The 21,566-nt window shown below is 57.3% G+C and overlaps 2 protein-coding genes across 4 annotated transcripts in view; one reads left to right on the forward strand and one right to left on the reverse strand.

Moving 5' to 3' along the window:
* The first annotated feature begins 117 nt into the window (after positions 1-117).
* LOC109489505 lies at positions 118-9,316 on the forward strand. Of its 2 annotated transcripts, XM_019798904.2 has the most exons (3): positions 118-2,046; positions 5,872-6,066; positions 8,259-9,316. In XM_019798904.2, exon 3 carries the CDS (start codon positions 8,337-8,339, stop codon positions 9,300-9,302), a length of 966 nt encoding a protein of 321 aa, XP_019654463.2. In that variant the 5' UTR covers positions 118-2,046; positions 5,872-6,066; positions 8,259-8,336; the 3' UTR covers positions 9,303-9,316. The 2 variants fall into 2 exon arrangements, with proteins under 2 accessions (XP_019654463.2, XP_034497200.1); XM_034641309.1 differs by lacking the exon at positions 5,872-6,066.
* Positions 9,317-9,529: 213 nt separating this feature from the next.
* PLCG1 (phospholipase C gamma 1) overlaps positions 9,530-21,566 on the reverse strand; it is a 37,384-nt gene continuing 25,347 nt past the window's right edge. The window contains exons 13-32 of one of the 2 annotated variants that reach the window (XM_019798905.2): positions 20,353-20,521; positions 20,098-20,220; positions 19,915-20,016; positions 19,648-19,835; positions 19,177-19,377; positions 18,984-19,103; positions 18,715-18,895; positions 17,713-17,790; positions 16,800-16,903; positions 16,480-16,576; positions 16,162-16,231; positions 15,480-15,637; positions 13,656-13,752; positions 13,282-13,506; positions 13,053-13,201; positions 12,187-12,301; positions 11,921-12,082; positions 11,726-11,814; positions 11,451-11,632; positions 9,530-11,271 (exon numbers count right to left, since the gene is read on the reverse strand). In XM_019798905.2, the coding sequence (XP_019654464.2) occupies positions 11,229-11,271; positions 11,451-11,632; positions 11,726-11,814; positions 11,921-12,082; positions 12,187-12,301; positions 13,053-13,201; positions 13,282-13,506; positions 13,656-13,752; positions 15,480-15,637; positions 16,162-16,231; positions 16,480-16,576; positions 16,800-16,903; positions 17,713-17,790; positions 18,715-18,895; positions 18,984-19,103; positions 19,177-19,377; positions 19,648-19,835; positions 19,915-20,016; positions 20,098-20,220; positions 20,353-20,521 (2,653 nt within the window). In that variant the 3' untranslated portion in view covers positions 9,530-11,228. Of the gene's footprint in view, positions 11,272-11,450; positions 11,636-11,725; positions 11,815-11,920; positions 12,083-12,186; positions 12,302-13,052; positions 13,202-13,281; positions 13,507-13,655; positions 13,753-15,479; positions 15,638-16,161; positions 16,232-16,479; positions 16,577-16,799; positions 16,904-17,712; positions 17,791-18,714; positions 18,896-18,983; positions 19,104-19,176; positions 19,378-19,647; positions 19,836-19,914; positions 20,017-20,097; positions 20,221-20,352; positions 20,522-21,566 lie in introns of both variants that reach the window. The other variant, XM_034641300.1, reaches the window with a different exon arrangement.

Here is a 21,566-nt window from a genome sequence, read left to right on the forward strand (position 1 = left end):
TATAAATCCGCCTATACACGTTTAATAAAACATCAGATTATAAACACTTTCATTACATAGAAACTTTGGTTAGCCAGCTACGTTGTCTTACATCATCTCCGAAAATGCCCTGTGTCTGTTCTCTGCATGCGTAGAACGGGGGCTGAAGGCCTAGGCACCCCCTGCGTGCTCCTCAAGGAAGGTGGTAAGTTTGCCCAGGTGGCTGCCACAGGGGCGGCCACACCGGGGCCTGCCCACCTTGCCTTGCCTTGCCCTGGGGGCAAAGGGGCGGGCGCCTGCCCAGTTACCTGCGGTCTGAGAACGGACTGCTCGCCTGGTAGTGTTTGCTCACTGCGCTCTTAAGTGGTTCCAGCCATTCTGCTTGTTCGTGGGAGTTTGAATCATGGACCAGAACTTTTCAGTTATCAGATCAACTTCGAGAAGCATTTGCTGTTAAGCCTGATGTACTGACTGATGTGCCCATGTTTTTGTTGTTGTTTTTCAATCTAGATGTGTTGAGAGAGGAAAATTGAGAAAAGGGACGGGAGGGGCTGAACATAGAAGTGCACGGCCCCAGCATGTGACTTTGGCCGCTGTGGTCTTCGGAGTCCTTGACCCACACTCCCTTCAAGGCCGCCGGTGGTCTGGGAAGGAAGACCCGCGCTCGGCCGGGAGTAAGAGCGAGCGCTCTGGGATCTGGGGAGCCAGGAGCTGTCAGAGCTGGGGTGGTCCTCAGCACAGAGACCTGCAGGTAGGGGTTCCTGGCCGGACAACCAGAGTGCTCATGGCCCCCGCGCCGAGGGCCTGGCTTGGTGCTGGGCATCACCGGACAGGTCCTTGTGAGGGTGTTTCTTAAGTTCTGCATTTATATCCCCGGATTTGGAAACAAGATCTCTATTTTATCCTAATCCTCATACCATTTTTTTTAATTGAGAAAAATCACAGGAAAAGGTGCTTTTGAAACACTGGGAAACTTGCTTATAAAGCTGTACTACTTGGTAAATCCCTTTTTCCCAAAACTGGCTGTTCTAAGAGCAGCGGGCAAAGGTAGGGCAGGCAGAAATCACGTCCCTGGCAGCTCTGCTCACCTCCCAGAGACCACCTACTTCCTCAAGCACCAAGGCCTTGTGAGCATGTGCCTCCTGGGCCCCGGCTGGGGGAACAGCAAGAGGCGGCCCCAGAGAGAGGACAGGGGCTTTGGGCACGACGGACTGGTGGTGGGTTAGGCACTGTCCTTCTTCCTGGCCCCACCTGGGAACTGAACTGGGTGGGGCACCTTGCTGGCTTGGCTCCAAGGACAAGATGGTGGTGGCACCTTCTGCCTTCTCCTGGGCTTTCTCTGGAAACCAAAAGCCCTTGAGCCCCTATTCTATTAAAGTGTCTTCTCCCGCTCTCCCGGGCCCAGTAGGGACCACCTCTGAGTTGTTTCAAACGTGACGTGTGAGTACTTGGCAAGTTCTGTGCCCTGTGTTTGTGTCCTTTCCATTTGAGTGTGAAGCTATTTAGCCCCAAAGACCTCATGGGCAGAATTGCCGGTGGTGAGCGCGTGCCTTCCTTCCGAGAACAGACACCTGGAATTTTTCCCTTAGTGTTCATGTACGTGCAGATTAATTTATATATACACATAGCTACAGTACTCATCTGATACTTTACTGATGAAATGTCCACCTGGGGTCCACGCTCGAGGGAGCTCACGGCACGTGGCTGTGGGGGAAGGAGCCTGTGTCGGAGGGAACGCCGGTACCCAGGGTGCAGCTGAGGCGGCCCGGCCGGAAACCATCGGAGTGCCGGAGACGCCAGCCTGCCGGCCTCACTCCCAGAGCCCCGCGCAGGCCAAAGGGCTTTAGAGAGGATTTTCTTGGTTATTTAATTTGTATTCGTATTTCATTTACAACCCAAACAGCAACACAAAAAATAAATTACATGGTGGACAAGTTCACGCAGGACATAGTGACCCAACCTCGGCACGAGCCTGTCTTTAGAAGGTGGAGAAGCTACAGGCCTGCCCGCCCGGGCGGGTTGTCCTCCCGGCTGCTAGCCCTGCCCACGAATGGCAAGACTGCCCAGGTAAGGAGTGCAGCAGACTAGACGGTCCCTCCTCCATCCTGTGGTCTTGGACCGGAGCGAATGGCGGGGGTTGGAGCCTTACGCTCACAAGAATCCCCATCACAGCTGATGGCGAGAGAGATGGCGGGCTTGGCAAGCCGGTGCCCAGGGCCCTGGGTGCTTGGGGAACACAGCCAACGTGGCAGAGACCCACCCCAGCCCGGAAGGCATGGGCTAGGGGACCCCGGCAGTCAGCCCTGTGTCCTGTCACAAGACAGATCCCCGTGGTTGTGCACGCCATCGCAAGGTGTCTGTGATGCCACCTCCAGTAGAAGCCGGTCTGTGGGCTGCTGAGCGGGGGGGGGGGGGGGGGGGGGGGGGGGGGGGCGGTGCTAGTCTCTCCAGAAGAAGGGCCTGTTGTGTAAGGTGACTCGGGTTTCCCCTCTTCTCTGTGCACTTGGACTCGTCAGAGATGGTAAAATGTTTCAGTGTTTCTTGTCGCCTATGTCTGGCACGTGTTTGGTTTATTATATTTTTTACATGGGGTTGTAGATTCAGTTGGGTGAAACCAGATCACCATTCCGATAAAGGAAATCTGGATTTATGATACATATACTTTGCATATTTTGATTACTTATTTTAATTCTTGACTATGAAGGCGCTTTTTGATTTGAGAGCAGAGTCCTCATTTTCAGGAGTCTCGGGTTCCTGACATCGAGTGCCCTGGCTGGATGGCCCGGTTGGCATTTGGGGTTTGGTAGCGCCATGTGACTTGGAGCTCCTGGCCCGGCTGAGTGACTGGCAGCTGTCCCGGTGGACCAAAGCGCCTCGACCTGAGGCCCTGCCCCCCGTTCTGTAGAAGCACGGGTGTGGGAGCTGGGCAGCGTTGGCTGGGAGCTCGTCGGCTCCCACGTGCACGGATGGTGGCGTCCCAGGTGGCCGGGGAGGCTGTCCCACCAGGAAGTTTCAGGTGTTTTCCGGGCTGAGATGTAGCTCTTCGTCCTGCTCAGTCAGTGGCCCAGGGACAGGTCCTGTGTCCCCTCCCTCTCCCCTCTTGCTCTGGGACATCTATGTCAGGCTGCCTTCCATGGAGGCTGGGTGCTCACGCTCTCCGCACCCCCTCCCACAGCTGCCTCTTGTCTTCCTCTTCTCTTCTCTCTCGGACCGAAACCCTTGCATTGGAGCCGCTTTGTCGGTGTAAAGATCACAGCCCTGGCGGATAAAGGCACTTTGTAGGAGAGGAGAACCAGCCAAGAAGAAAGCGTGAAACCAAACCAAACCTGGAATTTGGGCTTTTTCTACTTTTTCCCCTTTTTCCTTGCTCACAGTTTATCTGGGGCGGGTTATTGGTTTGACCCACCTTTTGTATTAAGTTTAAATTTTCCTTTATCCCATCAATGTGCAAGGCTCAGTGGAATGCTGGAGAAGGTGGGAGGGTTTCCACACAACTAACTTCCAGGCAGAGCCAACAGCTGCCTGGGCCGGAGGCTAACGGGCTGCGCTCTCCTCACTGCCACCCGGAGCCCTGTCTCCAGGTCTCCTGACTCCGCTTCCTTTGTTCTCTTTCCTGAGGAGCACAGGCCCGCCCAGCCTTCCTGCCTACATCTTGGGGGCCATCTCTGCGTGGCTGGGGGAGCACCTGCTCTGAGAAAGCGGGGAGCGGGGAGCCCGAGCCTCCTGAATGGTCCCCACCCCCAGCCTTTCTTCGGTCTGAGGTAGCCATCATGCTGTTTCTCTGGCTGTTTGTGACAGTCAAGCTGGGCGACACCAGGGCTGAGGAGTCTGGAGGCAACTTCTCAAAGTGATGGGTTTTGATTTGGGCCAAGTGACTGTGGAAGTGACAACTGTGGGTGCCGCTTGGCTGGCTACCCAGCCCAGCTCAACGTCCAGACAGAACAGAGAGGCCTCGGCTGGAGTTTGTTTCTGCCCCAGTCTGCGTGGTGTTCTGGGCACCGGGTCGTCCTGGGAAGGGGGTGCTCTGAGCTGACCCAGCAAGTGCACGCGAGAGGGAGGTAAAGGGCTCAGAGCATTTGGTCCTAGGGGTGATCCAGAGCCTGCTTTTCTCTTTTTCAGTCCTGAGTGCTCTTGTCAAGACTGGCCGCTAACCTGGCCTCTCCTTTGAACGGGGTCCCAGTCCCCCACCAGACTGGAGACCTGACAGCCTGGGTCTGGCAGGAAGCAGCCATTCTCTCTGCCCAAGGCCAGAGCAGAGGCGGAAATCCAGCATCTGGCACGGCCCAGCAGGCCCTGGTCGCCACACGGACAAGGGTGGCAGCAAGCACCTGCTGCCTCGATTGTTAAAAACCCTGTCTCTTGGTTGGCAGGACTGCCAGGATCCACAAAGAACATATGGCTCCTGCTTTGCTGTCCCCAGCCCCAAGGCTTCCGCAGCCCTCAGAACCTGGCCCTTGTGGCTGGTCAGGCTGGAGCCAGAGGGAGAGGTGAGCACCGCGAGCAGGGCTTTTCAGGGCTTTCTCTTGTGCTGAGTGTCTTTCCTGCTGTCCGCTGGGGGCAGGGGGCAAGCCAGGGTGCCCGAGAGTCCGAGCGTGGACCTGCCGTGAGTGCCTCTTCCTCTGGAGCCCGGCTCTGCCGCGAGCACTTGAGTGTTAGTCACTCTTTGGGCTGATGCTCTATGACTGCTCTTCCTTCCCGCGTGCAGGGGTGATGGAGAAGTAGTTCAGGTATTGGGCTGGAGCCGAAGGTGAATTGTCCAGGGTAGAGGCTGTTGGGAGTCACTGAATATAGAAAGTTGCAAGTGTGTGGTCTTTCCGCAGGGTCAGACCCCAGGACCGGTGCCCTGGCGGAGGGTAGGAATCTCCCCACCGTGGTAGCTGTTCTGTAATGTGGGTTTAAAGAGAGAGATTGTCGCTCATGCTTGGTTCCTGCCCATACGGCGGTCTCGTTAGGCCGTTTGACTCGCTGGCCGGGCGGGAGCCCCAGCATGGTCAGCAGGCACCCAGTGAGACCGGGTGAGTGCCAGGGGACGGGGGGTGCCCCGTGCGGAGGAGCTCCTGAGGCGCTTCTGGGCCACCGGTCGTTCAGCTGTGTCAGGAGGACCAGAATGTGCCATAATTGTTATGACAAAGAAAACACCTTTGTGTCTCCCCTGCGGCCATTGTTCCGTGCCGGTTTACCGAGCACGGTCTGCGTGGAAGTCAGGGAGGTGGCCGCCGCTGCGGGGTCCTTCCTGACGGGCCCGATTCCTGCAGGTTTTCTTCCACCCACTTCCCTGCTGGCGTGCGGTGTGGCGGGAGGGCCGGGAAGGCTGGCGAGCAGTTTGCCCTGGCGCGCCTCCTGTCTCCCAGAGACGCCGGAGAGATGGGATCTTGCCGGTGCTAAGGGGCAACTGCCCTGTTTGACCAGTGGCAAACGGAAACTTTACCGAACTACACGGAGGGTCCCTACCCGCTGACCCCCTGCGGCCTCCAGGTGTGAGACCAAACCAAGGGGCGTACTCTGTGGGTCAGGCCTGGGTGGAGTGGGAATTCTGTACCCGGGGCTAAGTCTTTTGAACAGAAAGACGTACCTTGCCTTTGGACCGTGGCTGTGCCAAGGCAGGGGAGTGGGCTGCCCTCTCTGGGCTCAGTCTCCAGGCTGCATGAGGTCCCCTGTGGGGATGCTGCTATTTCTAAGATGCAAATTGCACATTTCCTAGATTTTGTATCTGGATTTGGATGAGGGAGCAGGGCCAAACTGCTTATACAATTTGATACGGGCCGAAATGGTACTTTAGATTTTTTTGATTGTTCTTAAATAAAAAACATAAATACATTTCACATCTGCTGACTTTGTTTTGTGGGGGAGCCCGAAAAACTAAAAACACTTCACATCTGCTGATTTATTTAGTGGGCAAGCCCGACCTTAAACTTGGATGGATGAGCAAGGCCGTTCCCCTTGGCCACTTCAGGAAAGTTCCACTCGCCATCTCCCACAGCGCTGTGTCCACGGGATTGGCTCTACGTGACGGAACCGTGCTGTTTTTAGAAATCACGTTACATAGACAAAGGGAGATGAGTCAGACCTGGAGTCTTCAGGTGTCTGGTGAGAGGATGCTGCCAAGTCCTTCCTTTCCCCCATTTTTCCCCATGAGAGGAGTACTCAGAAGCAGAGCTTGTCCTGTTTGCTAAGGAGTGACTGGGGAATACGCATGAGGACCCGGGGGCCTCGAAGGAATGTTAAAAGCCTCATTTCTAAGAGTCAGAGCAATTGCATCTTGTTGGGGTGACCCTGAGGGCCTGTGACAGGAAGAAAGGAGCCCACAGATAGTATCACCTGGGGCAGAGACATACCAAGGCAGTTCTTGTCCTGAGTGGACACCAGGGCCTGTCCCTGACTTGGCCCTTCTGGAGGCCAACGTAAGCCTTGGGAAAGCAGCTCTGTGTCGAATGTAAAGCGAGTCCTTGAGAGCTGGACCAGTCTGGTGTGGAGCCCTGAGGCCAGTCAGCCGAACCCCCAAGGTGGGTGCGCACTCAGGCGGGGGCTTCTTGGTTCACAGCTGCGGACAGAGTGGGCAGGACAAGTGAGCAGGGGGTTGCCGGGAGCTTCTGCGGGGCGGCTGCCGTGCCTCCAGGCGGGAAACAGAACCCCTGCCTGACTGCTGGGCGTAAGTCCCCTGGGGATTCGCAGAGGAAGACCCGGTGAGGATTCTCAGGATGAGACAGGGCTTCGTCTCCTGAACCGAAGTGTGAGGAGGCTGGACCTTATTTTGTTCCATGGACTAGTTTGGTGGGAAAACCTCATACTGGTTGTAGTGGTTTCTCCCTTCAAAAGAACAGCAGTGGTAAGAGACGATGGGCTCAAAAGGAAAGAAGACTGAGTTTTGAACCAGCCCCAGCCTTCAAGTGTGGTGTTCGGGATGTGCCTGGTCAGGAGGGTGGGGCTTGTGTCCTCTGCTCATGGCCATAGATCCTTGTGAATCACACTGGCCTCGGCGTCAGGCAGCCTTGAGAGAGTCTCCTTGTCCCTGCTCTACCAGCTAGCCGGGAGTTCCTGTTGGAGACAGTAGGAGAGGGGGCCCTGCAGGGAGCCATCCACTGCTTGTCTTTGGCCCTGGCACCGTGGACTTCCTCTCTCTGGCCCTTTTTTGGGTGTCCTCTGCCCAAACTGCTGGGTCTCAACCCTGACTGCTCATTTGGCTCATGCAGTTTTTGGAAAACAGGGCTCTGGGTACTGGTATTTTTCGGAAGCTTCCCAGGTGATGCTTAACCCAAGTGGGTGGGAGGCAGTGCCAGCCCGAGCTGTCCCACTGCAGGGACAGGGCCTGCACGCACGGTGAGGCAACTACCCACCCTAGGCCCAGACCTTCAGGCTTGAGTGAGGGTCTCCCTTCACTTCACCTGCTAGTGGGGCCTCCCTGGGCAATCGAGGTCAGGTCTGCCTGGAGGAAATGGAGGTGAAACTGATACGTGCATTTGCACGACTGAGGGTTGTCACGTTTTCTGCTAGGATGAGAGATCAAGACATTGGCAAGGAAAAGCAAAGGCAGTGTCGAAGGGGGGGCGGGGGGGGCGGGGGGGGCAGGAGACAGGCATGCCTCAGGTCTATGAAGCCACCGTAAGGACTTCAGAGCTGTTCTTCCCCAAGTCACACTCCAGAAAGACACTTGTTCAGTAAATAAACTTATGTTCTGATTAACCTAAAAATGGCCAACACCAACAAGCCACGCATGTCCTGTGATGACAGACGGCCCCTTACCCAAAAGACCAGTGCAGAACCTCGTCCTTCATAGATTAGAAAAGCTCTCTCCTGGCCACAAGAATCTGGAGCAGGAAAACATGGCTCAGGGAAGTCCAGGTTAACTCCCGCCGGCCACCTTCTCTGTGGGGAAAGGACCATCCTCTCTTAAGTAGGTCTGAGCAGCTCCAGAAGGGAGCCAGGGGGCCAGCCAGAACCTGAGCAGGAGGGGCTCTGATGCTGGCTGTCGAAGCTTCTCAGTGGACAAGAACTATCCTAAACTGATCCCAGTTCTCCGGGGGGGGGTGGTGCTCAGAGGGACCTACAGTCAACCAGGACCGGCCTGCGATCTGTAAACTTGGCAACTGTTAGGTCTTTGTGCTCTGACTTGTCACATACAGAAAAGGGATGCTCGGAACCTGTAACCCTTCATCAGCCTTGGACTGGACTTAAAAATCTTGGTCTCGCTATGCTTTGTGTGGTATGGGAATTCTCACACCAGGGGTGTACTAATTACCATTTTAAGAACCAACTGATTACACTTACCTGCATCTTTTCAGTGACCGATCTTTTCAGGATCCTGGACTGGCTTTTTAGGCCTGTCCCCACGCATCCACCAGGCAGGCAACCGTGCTTACATGCGTCATTTCTGGTCTACACTGGCACAGACCACGGGGAAGGTAAGGGCATGGCCTTTTCAACCAGGTCTGGGCAGAGATTGGGTTGCGCAAGCTGTCAAGGCCTTTCACCCTACTTCTGAACGCTGCGTTGTGGAAGGGGAGGCTTCTGTGGGCTGGGCGGGGGTGGGGGCTCAGGTTGTTTCCCGCTCACCACCAGAGCTGGCAGGCCATGGAAACCCAGGCTCGCTCACGGGCAGGCCGGTGGCCACGCTCATCCCCAACATACCCTCTGCAGAAGAGCCAGAGGAGTGGGTGGCCTCACCCCACCTCGTAGCCCAGGGGAGGGGAGATCTGCTTGGCCTGGAAGTTGCCGAAAACTACCTCCTCCCCCAACTTCCACTGCAGACTCACCACCCAGCAAATGGCCCAAAGTTAACGAGTCTCCAGACAACCTGCTCTCCTGAGCACCCCCAAAAGAGCCCACAAAGGGACGTGGGATGGTTTATTTGGCGGTCAGACCTTGAAGAGGCCTGCACAGCCAGCGGATGGCCAACTCCAAGCCCAGATGCGGGTGGCGGGCTTGGGTGTGCGGAGTGCGGGCTGTGCTGCGAGGCGCCTCTGTCCTTGGAGTGGGGCTGCCTGCCCAGCCTTTTCCTTCTCCTCTCTGGGGTCTTTGCACCAGCTAGACAGCAGCAGCTGCCCCTGCACCGACCACAAAGCACGCAACTCCCTCACCCTTTCATTCCTGAGGGAAAGCATACTGTCGTCTTTGCCTTCAAACCAAAAAACCACCTGCCATCAGAATGGGCTTTGCTGTTTCTTCTCTTCCCGCCCCCACCTACCCCATTCCCGACAGCCTTACCATCTGCAGTCCAACTGTCCCCACGGGGCAGGTCACAGCCAGCCCCTCTCCCCAGCTCCTCCCTCCTCCGGGTTCTGCCCCAAGGCTTCCCTCCAAAGGTGAGGACTGGGAGTAAGTTTTAGTGCCGATCCTACTGAGAAGAAAATTACTGTAAAGTCCTTTTCAGAAGGAAAGCTTTTCCAATGAAATTTAAGATTTTTGTTAGTTTAAATTATAAACCAAATGTTGGCAACCATATATAGATGTGTTTGCTATGGACAAGATTGTGAGGTCATACTTGCAAAGACAACTTGGGAATTAGTTTAAATAAACCAATACATTTTCTCAGAAATTGTATAATTTCCTTCAGTTTACAATCCATGATATGAGAAGTTTAATAGAATGTTAAATAATTTACCTTCTACCCTAAGAGTAAGCTATAGAAAACGGAATCACTATTAGGATCGAATAATAACAAGGCTTTAACGGCTCAGTGGTTTTTTTCTTAAGAGTATATAAATATATAAATCTTGAAAAAGTAACACTGTTAGTTGAGCTGTAAAATCCATAAAAATAACAGTTCTGCCACAGTGCACAGACAAGTTCATTCATTTTGTTCCCCAACCCCCCAACCAACCAAACAGCTTTGTGGGTGGTTAGAAGTGGAAGACCTAGAAAATCACACACCTACGTGAAATAACGAAGATAGTGAGAAACAGGGTGTGCAAAAAATAACCTTTAAAATTCTATCTCCAACACCACAGATGCCCAGTAACAGGACTTTCAACTGGTTTAATGAACACTCAAGATTCATCTCGGCATCCTTCTGCTGTGCTGTCTGTCTGCAGGTTCCGATCCCAGGTCTGCTGCTGCAACAGGGACAGTGGTCTTCAGTCTGAACTAGGGAGCGTGGGGATGGGGGTCCCCTAGCCGGTCTGCTGGAGGGCGCCCCGAAGGAGGCATGTCCGTGTGTGCCGGAGTTTCCTGAACGTACTGGGGAAAAATCCCCGCTATGGCCCGCGACTTGCTCCTCCATCCCGGCCCCGCTGCACCCGTCTCCGACAAAGGCGTCCCGTGCGTCGATCTTGCCGTTAGGCTCTCTGCCTGGCAGTGGCCTCTGCGTAGGGGCAAGGCACGCCCTCACTGACCACATGGCAGGAGCCAGTGTGCAGCTCACCCGGCGAGCCAGTCCGGACTTCAGGTTCGCATCCAGGGCATCCACCGTGCGTTGCCAAACCCCCCCTCCCGCCCCTGGGCTTCGGGCAGCAGGCAGTGTAGCCCACAGCGGCACAGGGTGTCCAGGGCCTCCTCCTCCCAAGGTCCTGAGGTGCCGCTGTCCCTCCTCCAGGCGGCGCCCTGGGGCTCGGCCTCCTCAGGCACCCTCACACAGGGGCACCCTCACACAGGGCCCGCAGTGTAACCCTCCACAGCCCACCACTGCTGCTGTTACTAGCACGATCCCCTGGAGGTTGCAGGCTGGGCGGTGTTCCCGGCCATGGGCAGCGCGCCCTTGTGCTGTGTCCTCTTCCTCGAGCAGGCGGAGCCCCTCTCCAGGCGGGTCCTGCGCTCCTCCGCCCTCCCTGGCTCCAGGGCCACCCTACCCCCACCCCTGCCCGGCTGGGGTTTTAAAGCTACAGGACAATGTAAACTTGGGATTGTTTCCCTGGCCCAGCAAGGCTGCCGCTGCTGCTCTCAGGAAGGTCAGCGGCTCCTCAGAGCCTCCCGTGCCGCGGGCTGAGGCAGCCTCTCTCTCTCCAAGGGGCTGCAGCCATGGTTCTGGCCCCACAGACGGTAAGGCTCCATCTCCCGAAGTCAGGACCAGATGTGTGTGCTTAATTAATTCGAGACATAGTACAGTTTTTGCCTTCACCCAGAGCTGGGGCATGGAGGCCCCAAACAGTAATACATCTCATTAATGGCTTGGTTTTGTCTAGCAGTCACTGCTGGAATCCAGGCTCCAGGCCTCGGGGCTAGGATGGCTTCCTCCACAGGCCACTTCCCAAGCACCCAGCTCACGGCGCTCCATGAGGCACGCGGCATCTGCTGCTCTCAACGAGGCTGGCGCACAACTAGAGGCGGTTGTCTCCGTTGACCCGAGTCCTTCGTGGGGCCCTGGGACAGAAGAGAGTGTCCTTACCAGGAGTGGGGCCTCGCGGGCCCAGTGGAACAGCCCAAGATAAGGAAAGCCAGACAAGGATAACTTCTACCCAGGAGCAAGAGAAGGACGCAGAAGGGGCCGCAAACTCCCCTTCCTCTCTCTCTGATATGCCACCCATCCTCCATTCCCTCACCTCCGTTCCCGACTGTCAAAATGGTCTGCCAGGTGCTCCTGGGAGATACGAAAGTCCTCAAATGGCTGCTGGTAGCGGGCTTCAAAGGAACCTTCCCGGGCCCGGCCATGAAACAGCTGGCCTGAGGTATCGGAGCCCCGCTCCCGCAGAGACATACTGAAGGGACTGAGGTCCCCGTTTTCCTGCTTCAACAAGAGCAGTGCACGAGTGGTCAGTGCCTCCCTGGGGCCTTGTAAGGCTGCAGCCCGCCCGCCCCCCGCCCCTGCTATGGTTACCTTGGCAGGGAAAACATCGATCTTGACGAGCAGGGAGGCCAGCTCCAAGTCCTCACTGTAGTTGTTCTTCAAAGGCACGGCTCTGTATCCTAGGAGGAGGAAGGCTTGGCCCTCAGCCTGGGCGGGAGCCAAGCAGGGGGCCCACCCCCCACGTCCCCCACACTCCCAGGTACTGTCTCTAGGAAGGGTCCTCACCTGTCTTCAGGCCTTTCACCGGGAAGGTAGCCTGAGCCAAGAAGTTCTGGTCACTAAACATGTCTTCCTCATACACCACAAAGCGCAGAAAGGCAAATTCCGGGTTACTGATCTGGAAGTGGAAGGGCTTGGCAGGCCACACAGGGTTCAGTCCATTGTCCACTGCGAAAGTCAGGGCAAAAGGCCTCAGGCCACCGCCTTGAAAGGACAGGGTCGCCGGTGTGGAAGGGCCTTCAGGGCATGACAAGTGGGGAAGGCAGACCTACCCACAAACTCTGTCTTCTGCTTGATGCTGTCATACTCCGCTCCGGCCACCTCAATCTCCACAAAAGGACACACGATGCCTCGGCCATTCTTTGGCAGGTGCCGGGCCCCCAGCACCTGGAAGGCAGGCCAAGATGGGCTGGGGACTGTTCTAGCTCCTTCCCAGTCCTCACTATGCAGTGGAGGCAGTGCGCCCTCTGCTGGACCTGCTGAATGGCTCCCAGCATCAGATCCGTTAAGAGCAGTGGCATGGGAAATCTTCGCTTTAGACTTCACAGTTTTTCCATCTACCTCATTAAATCCACGTCTGTTCTAACACGGACATCTTTTAATTAAGACTTCCCCACAGGGAAAGAAAACAGCGATCTCTTCTCGGGGAAGGAGCAAATGCTCACCCTATGCTCTCCTCATCCACCCACCCTGAAGCCCATAGCACGACTCCTTGGCGCCCCACTGCCCAGCTGCTTGGGACAGGTTCCAAAACAGAGCTGAGCGCAGGGGTCACTCTCTCTCAAGCCCCATTCTCGCTGGCCCCTGCGGCTGGCTCGCCACCAGCACCACCTCCCTGTCCTGCCAGGCAGCAGCTACTCACGGCTTGGCCTCACTGGACGGCCTGACTCTTCAGTGCTGAGAACGGGCCATGTGTAGCCCACCTGCCTCGGGCCTTCCCCGCTCTGGGCCCAGCCCTGCGGTGGAGCTGGCAGCTGCCTTCCTGCCTCAGAGGACGGTGACGCCTTCCTCAAGCTCAGAAACAGGCCAGTGCCCCCTCCCACCCCAGTCACACGGACACCCGATCCTTGACTCTGGAAAAGAGCCCCGGCAGAGCGACCCCCACCCACCCTGAAGCCCGTACGTGAGCACCACGCACCTCAATGCAGATGGCATATGGCTCTAGGCCTCGGAGGCTGCTCTTGTCAAAAGGGTCAAAGGCCTCATCCCGCATGGTGCTGGGCTGCAGCACGTAGCCGCAGTGGCCACCGGCCATGAAGAGCGCCTGGTTCATCTGCATAGGCTTGTCTGGAAGAGCCAAGTTATGGTGGACTCCAGCCCAACGGCCCAGCAGAGTCCCCGCCCCACCCCACAGGGCAGCTCCTCACCTGGCGTCTGGAAGTTGAGGGCCACCAGCTGACTGCCGCAGATCCACATGGGCAAGGGGTCGTAATTGGAGGAGTCTAGCCGCTGGCCCTTGGGGTAGATGCGGGAGAGCTGCAGACGGTTGTACTGGAGGAACTTCTTGCCTTTGGCCTTGTTCACGTATTTCTCAGCCTTGGTTTCCGGAAAGGACGACATGTCCCGGTAGCAGGCACGTTCTGTGCCAATCTCTGGACCAAACAAGGAGAATGCTTACAGAGCCAGCCCACCCACCCAGGCAGTTCCCCCAAACCCCATATAAAGGAATAAAATGCTACTCCCTCTTCCACCTGCCAGGGAGGGTACCCAAAACCCACCCTGCCGGGGCCTCAGTCCTTACTCTCTTCATCGAAGGGAACAGGCCGACAGTAGACAACCAGCTCGGAGAGCTCTAGGGCAATCTTCTTTCTGCGCTCCATCATCTTCCCCTCTGTGAGCTGGTGACACACACAGCCTGTAACCCCAGGCTAGAGCCCCTGCCCGGCAGAAGGGTGCACCCACACCGCAGGTGCTCTCCGGGCCCTTCCCTGCCCCCTGCATCTTCCAGACCCCACTGGACAGTAAACAAGATGTTTACTTACTCCCTCTTTCAGCCCAGACCCCAGAATCCATCCCTTCAACCGGTGGGTCTGCCAGTAAAATCCTTAGCACCTTCCATTCTCTGTGAGGCTCGTGGGTACGGGTTTTCTGAAGCAGCCACAGTCCTGTAGCATTCTAGCCTTCTACCCCACACCACCCTCTGTTCCCAAGGCCCAGTCCAGAATCATATTTCTTCTCTGCCCTGAAGGCCACACTTGCCCTCTGAGACTCTCGGAGGGTGGGATCCTCACCACCACCCATGCCTCAGTGACAGCTCAGGGTCCTGGGGCTGGCTGCGCTCTCCACTGATGCTTTGTGACCATCGGGTACCCCGCCTCCCCTGGCAAAAAGGCAGCTTCCTTGGGGCGCCTGGGTGGCACAGCGGTTAAGCTTCTGCCTTCGGCTCAGGGCGTGATCCCGGCGTTATGGGATCGAGCCCCCACATCGGGCTCCTCCACTATGAGCCTGCTTCTTCCTCTCCCACCCCCCCCGCTTGTGCTCCCTCTCTCGCTGACTGTCTCTATCTCTGTCGAATAAATAAATAAAATCTTTAAAAAAAAAAAAAGGCAGCTTCCTGTGACTTCAGTGGGACGCAGGCCTACGGCTCAGTCTTTGGTACCCTGAGGACAGTTCCCCCCACCTCCCAGGCCTAAGAACCTCACCACTTCAGCTCCCCCAGCCCCAGTGCGGCCACCTACCCACCACAGCCACTCACAAGTGTTACCTATCTTGTCCTCATCCCCCCGCAGGCCCATTTTCTTCCATCTGGGGCTCCTACACTCACATTCTTACTCCCTCTTTCAGCCCAGACCCCAGAATCCATCCCTTCAACCGGTGGGTCTGCCAGTAAAATCCTCAGCACCTTCCATTCTCTGTGGGGCTCGTGGGTACGGGCTTTCTGAAGCAGCCACAGTTCTGTAGCATTCTAGCCTTCCACCCCACACCAACCACCAGGGGAATGACCATCCCACAGAATTCCCTTAACCCTTACGCATACTTTCCTCTCCATTCCCCCGGCTCAGTGGAAGAGGCCTCCCTCCTCCCCGCTGGCTCCTTCAGCAGTCAGTGTGAAAGCCTGCCCGGGCTCTGGCCCCATAGAGGAGCACCGCCTTTGCCACTCCGTACTCCCCGATGCCCACTGCCACCCAACCCTGGCCACCACACTGCTGTGGTTCCTGATAGTGGCCCCAGGGCCGTTTGCTGCTGACAAAACCAATGGGCACTTTCAGGTTCTTACCGTGCCTGTCAGTACCTCCACAGCCCTCAACGCATCAGACCCCATCCACCCCTGGCTGCTTCTAGCTTCTCTGGCCTGCCCTTCCTGGCTCCTCCCCCTGCCACCCACACCCTCAAAGTGAAGCCCCCTTCCCACTCCACACCACTCATTCCTCCGGCTTCCAGCCCAGGACTTCTGTGGCCTCTGCCCTTGTATATGCAAGTGACCGCCAGGCAGACCCACAGGGCTGGCTCCGCGTGTTTCCCGCGGTTCCCGGCCTACAAGTGGGCTTGGTGCCACAGGCCTCGCCCCCAAAAGGCTCACAGGCTGCCAACGCGCCCCCCTGCGGCCCCCACAGACGCCTCTCACCCTGGCGTCTGCCGTCTGGGCCACTTCTCGGATCTTCTTCACCCAGTCCTGCAGCTCCTCCTGTGAGTCAGCGGCGACGTCCAAGGACCAGTGCGCCACTGAAGCCATGCTGATGGAGAAGACGAAGAGCCGGTTGTTCTTGCCCTCAGGACGGATGGCTGGGAGAGCGAGAGAACAGAGCTGGCAAGATGTTTCTGTGTCTCAGACACCACAACCCAGGCGCTGGCTCAGCGTCCCCCCCACAACCTGTCCTCCTTCCCACACATCGCAAGGGGGATAGGGCTGCTCGGCCAGACCCATGTTCCAGCAGAGGACGCCACGGCTCTGAGAGAAGTCACTGCTGGGAGAGGCGGGCCGGGGCTCAAACCCGGGTCTGTCTCCCCTGGGTCCCCTGCCCTGCCCCACCCCGTCTCCACGCCAGGCACACCCTGGGACCCCGCCTATGAGGACTGTGGAGGTCAGCGAGCCATCTGCGTCTCCCACAATGCCTGGCTCCAGGTGAGCATGCAGGGCTCAAAGCTGGAGGTGAAGACAGGAGCCCAGGGCGTCAAGGGGGAATCGAAGCGCAGGGAGAGCTCAGAGTGAGGGCAGCCTTTGGCTTCTTCCCGTGGCACACACTGAGAGCCACAAAGGACAGCCTGACCCTAAGAACGGTGGGCTGGAAAACGGGATGGGGGCTCACCAATCTGACAAGCCGGCACATCCAAGACCCCCCGGAGCAAGTCCCCCAGGGGGCTGTTCTCGTCCAAGTGCTGTGGAAAGCAAAGCCCATGGGCTCGTCAGCATGTCTGCTGTACGCATGCATGGGACGGGCGGTCTGTGTGCATGCAACAACACATCTCACAAGCATACACAGGACAACACAAACACAGCACGTGTCCTGGAAACCATGGCCCCACAGGGGGTGTGAGTGGACCACAGGTGATGGGGGCCATGCGTGCACAGGCACCCTGACAGCGTGTGTGGCTGGCGTGTCCCACCACCGTGGCTCCGTGCTCACCTCCCTCTCCGGCTCCAGGGATGCAGGGCTGACCATCTCCTCCACGTAGTTTGACGGGAACCACAGCTGCTTCTTCCCCCCGTAGTCCCCCCGCCACCTGTGGAAGCCACACGGTGCTGACCCCAACAACCACCCCAAACTCCTACAAGGAGGGGAGCCCTTGTCAAGGTCCCACACGGAACCCAGGCTGCAGCCAGCACCGCCGGCGCCCGTGCGGGACAGACGTCCCACAGCCGTGCGGTGGCGGCAGTGCGTGCAGGGCCCTCACCTCCCGGCCCGCCACACACCCCACAGGCTCTAGTTCCGGGGACCGGGCTTACCAGCCGCCTTCTTGCTTCTCCACGTTCTGGATGATGGCGCTCTTTGTGAACGTCAGCTCGTCCTCCCTCTGGGCCTTGTAGTCAAAGAGGGCTTTGACCGCACACTGCAGGGGGGAAGCGCCGGTTAGAGCAGGTAGTCCTCCTCGCCACTTTCCTGACCTGGGGCAACCCATCCAGCCACAGTCCTCACCACGGGCCCTACAGGAGACTCCAGGGCAGATGGGATGGAGGGCAGACCCAGGGCCTCTGCCAGTGAGACTCCTGGGAGTCCAGGTTGAACCCTGCAAGTGCCCCAGCCTGGGCCTCAGGGAAAACCTTGAATCTGTCCCCAGGGGTCAGGGCCGGCAGGCCAGGTAGGACAGTGTCTCTGTAGGTGCCCCGAGTGCCTCCCCTGGGACCTGAAAGCCTATGGGCATGGCTGGGACCCCATCATTCCTCATCTGGAAAGTAGGATAAAAGAGCCTTCTTCCCAGACTCCCTGGCTGCTGAGCGAAGGGGCTGAGGAATAGGGCACAACTCCTTTACTCCTTGGAGAAAAAAAGCAAAAAGAGGAAGATGCTCTCTGACAGATCTGCACGAGGTGAGGGACTGAGTAGCAAAGAACAAAGTTTTCTGGCCAGTGTGGCCTGCCCCTGCCCTGCTGCCACCCAGGGAGGAAATGGGAGTTACCCTGGGGGGCAATCTGGAAGGGTCAGTGTGGACCCCCCAGGGACAAGGTCTGGGAGGGGGTCGGCCCTGGGAGAGCTGTGGTCATACACAAACCACACGTCTCTCACAACCTCTCAGGCCTCGGAAAACCACAAGCACCACTTCTCCACAACGACCACAGATGGGCCTCTGAACAGAGAAATGCAAGCCCTGAGCAGCTGAGGACCCTCCCCTGCTTCCTGTGCCCAGAAGCCTAATGCTATACCTTGAAAGTCGGCATAGGATTTGCCTCTACGTAGAAGCCAGGGTTGCGTCCCTCATACAAGGCTCCATAGTCAGGCTCCTGGGAACAGGACCAAATGGGATCTGTTAACACCTGGGGAGGACTACCGGTTCCCTGTGCCCCCGATCGGTGCGGCAGGCCCACGTGTCCTGCCTCACAAGGCCAAGTCTGCCCCTTCCCTGGCGTCGGGTCTACCAGCATCTGAGACCTGTGGGCCTGGACCTCCCCTCTCTCCACCTTCTTACACCCACCTCATGATTCTGAAACCTCTCTGTTCCCAAAGGCCCAAACTGCTGCCCAGCTGTCTGCAGTGGAGTCCCTCAGGTGCCATGCACTCAACTTTCTAGCCCGGCGGCTCCCTCCCTTCCCCACACACGCCAATCCACCAGCCCAGCACCGGGGCCCCAGTGTGTGCAGTCCTCTCCTTGGACACCCATGCCCGCTGATGGTAAGTCTCAAGTGGACTCCCATCTTAGATGCCCTCCTTCTGTCCAAGGCCACGGTCCCAGTCCCAAGCCCTTCCTGCCCCCAATGCCATCTGTGCAGCCTTCCACCTCACTTGTCTTACCCCCGTGCCTCTTCCCTCCACACTTCCGTAGCCAACTCTCCCCTCTGCCCTGGTGACAGTCTAGTCCATGCCCAGCTGGGGAAGCCTCTGGCCTTGGGCCTACCGTTCCGTGTGAGCTCCAGGACCTCCTCACCCCACCCCCCAGCTCGCAGGGGCGCTGTGCTTGGACACCCACCCCTAACCTCTTCAGCTAACGCACACCCATCCTTACAGACACATCCTCGAAGATAACAGTCCCTCCAGGACACTGTCCCGGCACCTATACTGTGGCGCCCAGTCAGGCAGAGGGACCCGTCCAGGAGCTCCTACAATATCCCTGGCTTCTGTGCCTCATACAGCTGGACTGTCCCGCGACCGCCCGCAGCTAGCCCGGGGTCACTGCCGCCAGGCCGCCCGCCTCAAGCACCGGCCCTCACAGCGGTGCCGATCTTCTCTAGCGCCTCCTCGTTGATGGGGTAGCGCAGCTTCATCTTGCGGTACAGCGGGTGCTTCTCATAGTAGCTGATGAGGTCCACGAGGCTGTCGAACTCCGAGTTGCCCAGCGTCACCGTCTGGCCCTCCTGCTGGACGCGGCAATGCTTGATCTTGCCCTCGGCCCTTAACAGAACAGTCACGGGGGTCAGGGCGGCCCAGACTCAGGGGCGGCCCCGCACCACCTAGAGCCCCCCGAGGCCACAGCCCTCACCGGAAGGAGATGGCGTAGGAGTTGGGCTCATTCCGTTTTCTCACCAGGAAGGCCCCATCCCGGGGGACACGCATCAGCATGTGCTCGGCCTGAGCTCTGGTCAGGCTGGCGTGGTACCACCTGAGGACGGGCCCGAGTCAAGCCCTGGCCACCACCACTCAGGTCCCCACCAGGCCCCCGGCCCCTCCCTCACTCTTTGCTCTCGTGGGCATTGGTCTGCGGGACAGGCTCGGAGAGGCGCATCTCAAATTCGTTGCAGCGCAGGGGCACCTGCTGGTAGTGCGTGATGAGGTCATAGAGCGAGTCAAAGACCAAGTTGTCTGTCAAGAAGAACTTGGGGGCCCCAGCGTCCTGCCGGGAGTGGATCCGGCAGTGCTGGACTTTCCCGTTCCTCCTGCGGGAAGATGGGGAGGTGGTGAGAAGCAGGCGTGGCCCCGAATGCTGTGCTCCAGCCCAAGCGAGGCGCCTGAGGAGCTCAGGGGCTGGGCAGACCCGCAGGATGGCTTCAAAGCACCCAGAGAAGAACGTGCGCGCGTGCGTGTGAGGAGATCATGTTCCGTGTGAGAGCCTGTAAGAGACCGACTACAGACTGTGGTGGTCTCGGGGCGGTGGGAGGAGGGGGGGCGCACACTGGAGCGCAGCACACTCGCTGGGAGTGGGTTACCAGAAAGAGAGGGTGTAGTCGCCCACAAAGGTCTCGCTCTCCCGCACGAGGAAGGAGCCATCAGGGGCCCCGGTCTCGATGCAGTACTCGGTGAGCAGGCGCTCAGCGATGTGCCGTCCGTCCCGTCCCGCCCCGAGCTTCCCATGGAACCACTTCTCACTGGAGTGCAGCTCTGTGCTGCCACTGGCCTGTGGGGGGAGGGCAACAGCAAAGACACTCGGTGACTCTGACCCCAGCCCGGCCCCCAGCCCTGGGCTGGCCCCTCACCTCCTTGGGCTCCTCCTCATCCTCATTGCCCTGGTCACTGCTGGTCTCCTCAGAGTAGTAGATCTTGCTGCTGGTCAGAACGAAATAGTGGGGGTACCACTCCTGGGAGAGACCAAAGCGGGGCCTGTGAACGGAGGCCTCCTCCCACCGGGCCCGCCATGCTCAGCCCGGCCCAGCCCTCACATGGTTCACGGGGTCCTCCAGGTAGAGGATGCCATTCTTGATGGAGTTGCTGATATCATTCTCGGAGTACATCACCGACGTAGGCACCTCTTCGTAGGCACTGCCCTCCGCCAGCTTCTTGTGCTACGGGGACAGGCCGAGATGTGGCAACGCCAGCCCAGTCGCACCGCCCCGACCTCCTCACCCAGGCTGAGACCGCCAGCAGGAGCCGTGGCCTGGGAGAGGTGCTGGGAAGCGTGGGGCCCCCGCCGTTACCTTGATGAGGATCTTCCTCTTGAGCTGGTTGGGTGAGGGGAGCCCGTCGGCAGCGATGTCCACGGGCTTGGTAAGGAGTGTGTCCCCAAGCACCTTCTTGAAATACTGTGCCATGTTTCTCTGCTGAGCAATGCTGCAGTGGTCCTCGATGGACAGGATGACCGGGTACCTGCAGGGTAGGGGACCAGTGCAGTGAGAGAGACCTTAAAATTTTGAGGGGTCAACACTCAGTCCAAACAGCCCCTCAGAAAAGGTGTTAGGAATGGATGAAAGACCTCAATGTGAGACAGGAATCCATCAAAATTCTAGAGGAGAACATAGGCAACAACTTCTATGACATCGGCCAGAGCAACCTTTTTCACGACACATCTCCAAAGGCAAGAGAAATAAAAGATAAAATGAACTTATGGGACTTTATCAGGATAAAGAGCTTCTGCACAGCCAAGGAAACAGTCAAAAAAACTAAGAGACAGCCCACGGAATGGGAGAATATATTTGCAAAGGACACCACAGATAAAGGACTGGTATCCAAGATCTACAAAGAACTTCTCAAACTCAATACACGAGAAACAAATAAACAAATCATAAAATGGGCAGAAGATATGAACAGACACTTTTCCAATGAAGACATACAAATGGCTAACAGACACATGAAAAAATGTTCAAAATCATTAGCCATCAGGGAAATTCAAATCAAAACCACACTGAGATACCACCTTACGCCAGTTAGAATGGCAAAGATAGACAAGGCAAGAAACAACAATTGTTGGAGAGGATGTGGAGAAAGGGGATCCCTCCTACATTGTTGGTGGGAATGCAAGTTGGTACAGCCACTCTGGAAAACAGTGTGGAGGTCCCTTAAAAAGTTAAAAATTGAACTACCCTATGACCCAGCCATTGCACTACTGGGTGTTTACCCCAAAGATACAGACGTAGTAAAGAGAAGGGCCATATGCACCCCAATGTTCATAGCTGCATTGTCCACAATAGCCAAATCATGGAAGGAGCCGAGATGCCCTTCAACAGATGACTGGATTAAGAAGCTGTGGTCCATATATACAATGGAATATTACTCAGCTATCAGAAAGAACGAATTCTCAACATTTGCTGCAACATGGACGGCACTGGAGGAGATAATGCTAAGTGAAATAAGTCAAGCAGAGAAAGACAATTATCATATGATTTCTCTCATCTATGGAACATAAGAACTAGGA

This window comes from Ailuropoda melanoleuca, chromosome 13 (assembly GCF_002007445.2).
Source record: "Ailuropoda melanoleuca isolate Jingjing chromosome 13, ASM200744v2, whole genome shotgun sequence".
NCBI lineage: Eukaryota > Metazoa > Chordata > Mammalia > Carnivora > Ursidae > Ailuropoda > Ailuropoda melanoleuca.

Bases quoted from the DNA above. Each gene is read 5' to 3' on its own strand.
- LOC109489505 (XM_019798904.2), top strand. From the start codon at position 8,337: ATGCGTCATTTCTGGTCTACACTGGCACAGACCACGGGGAAGGTAAGG.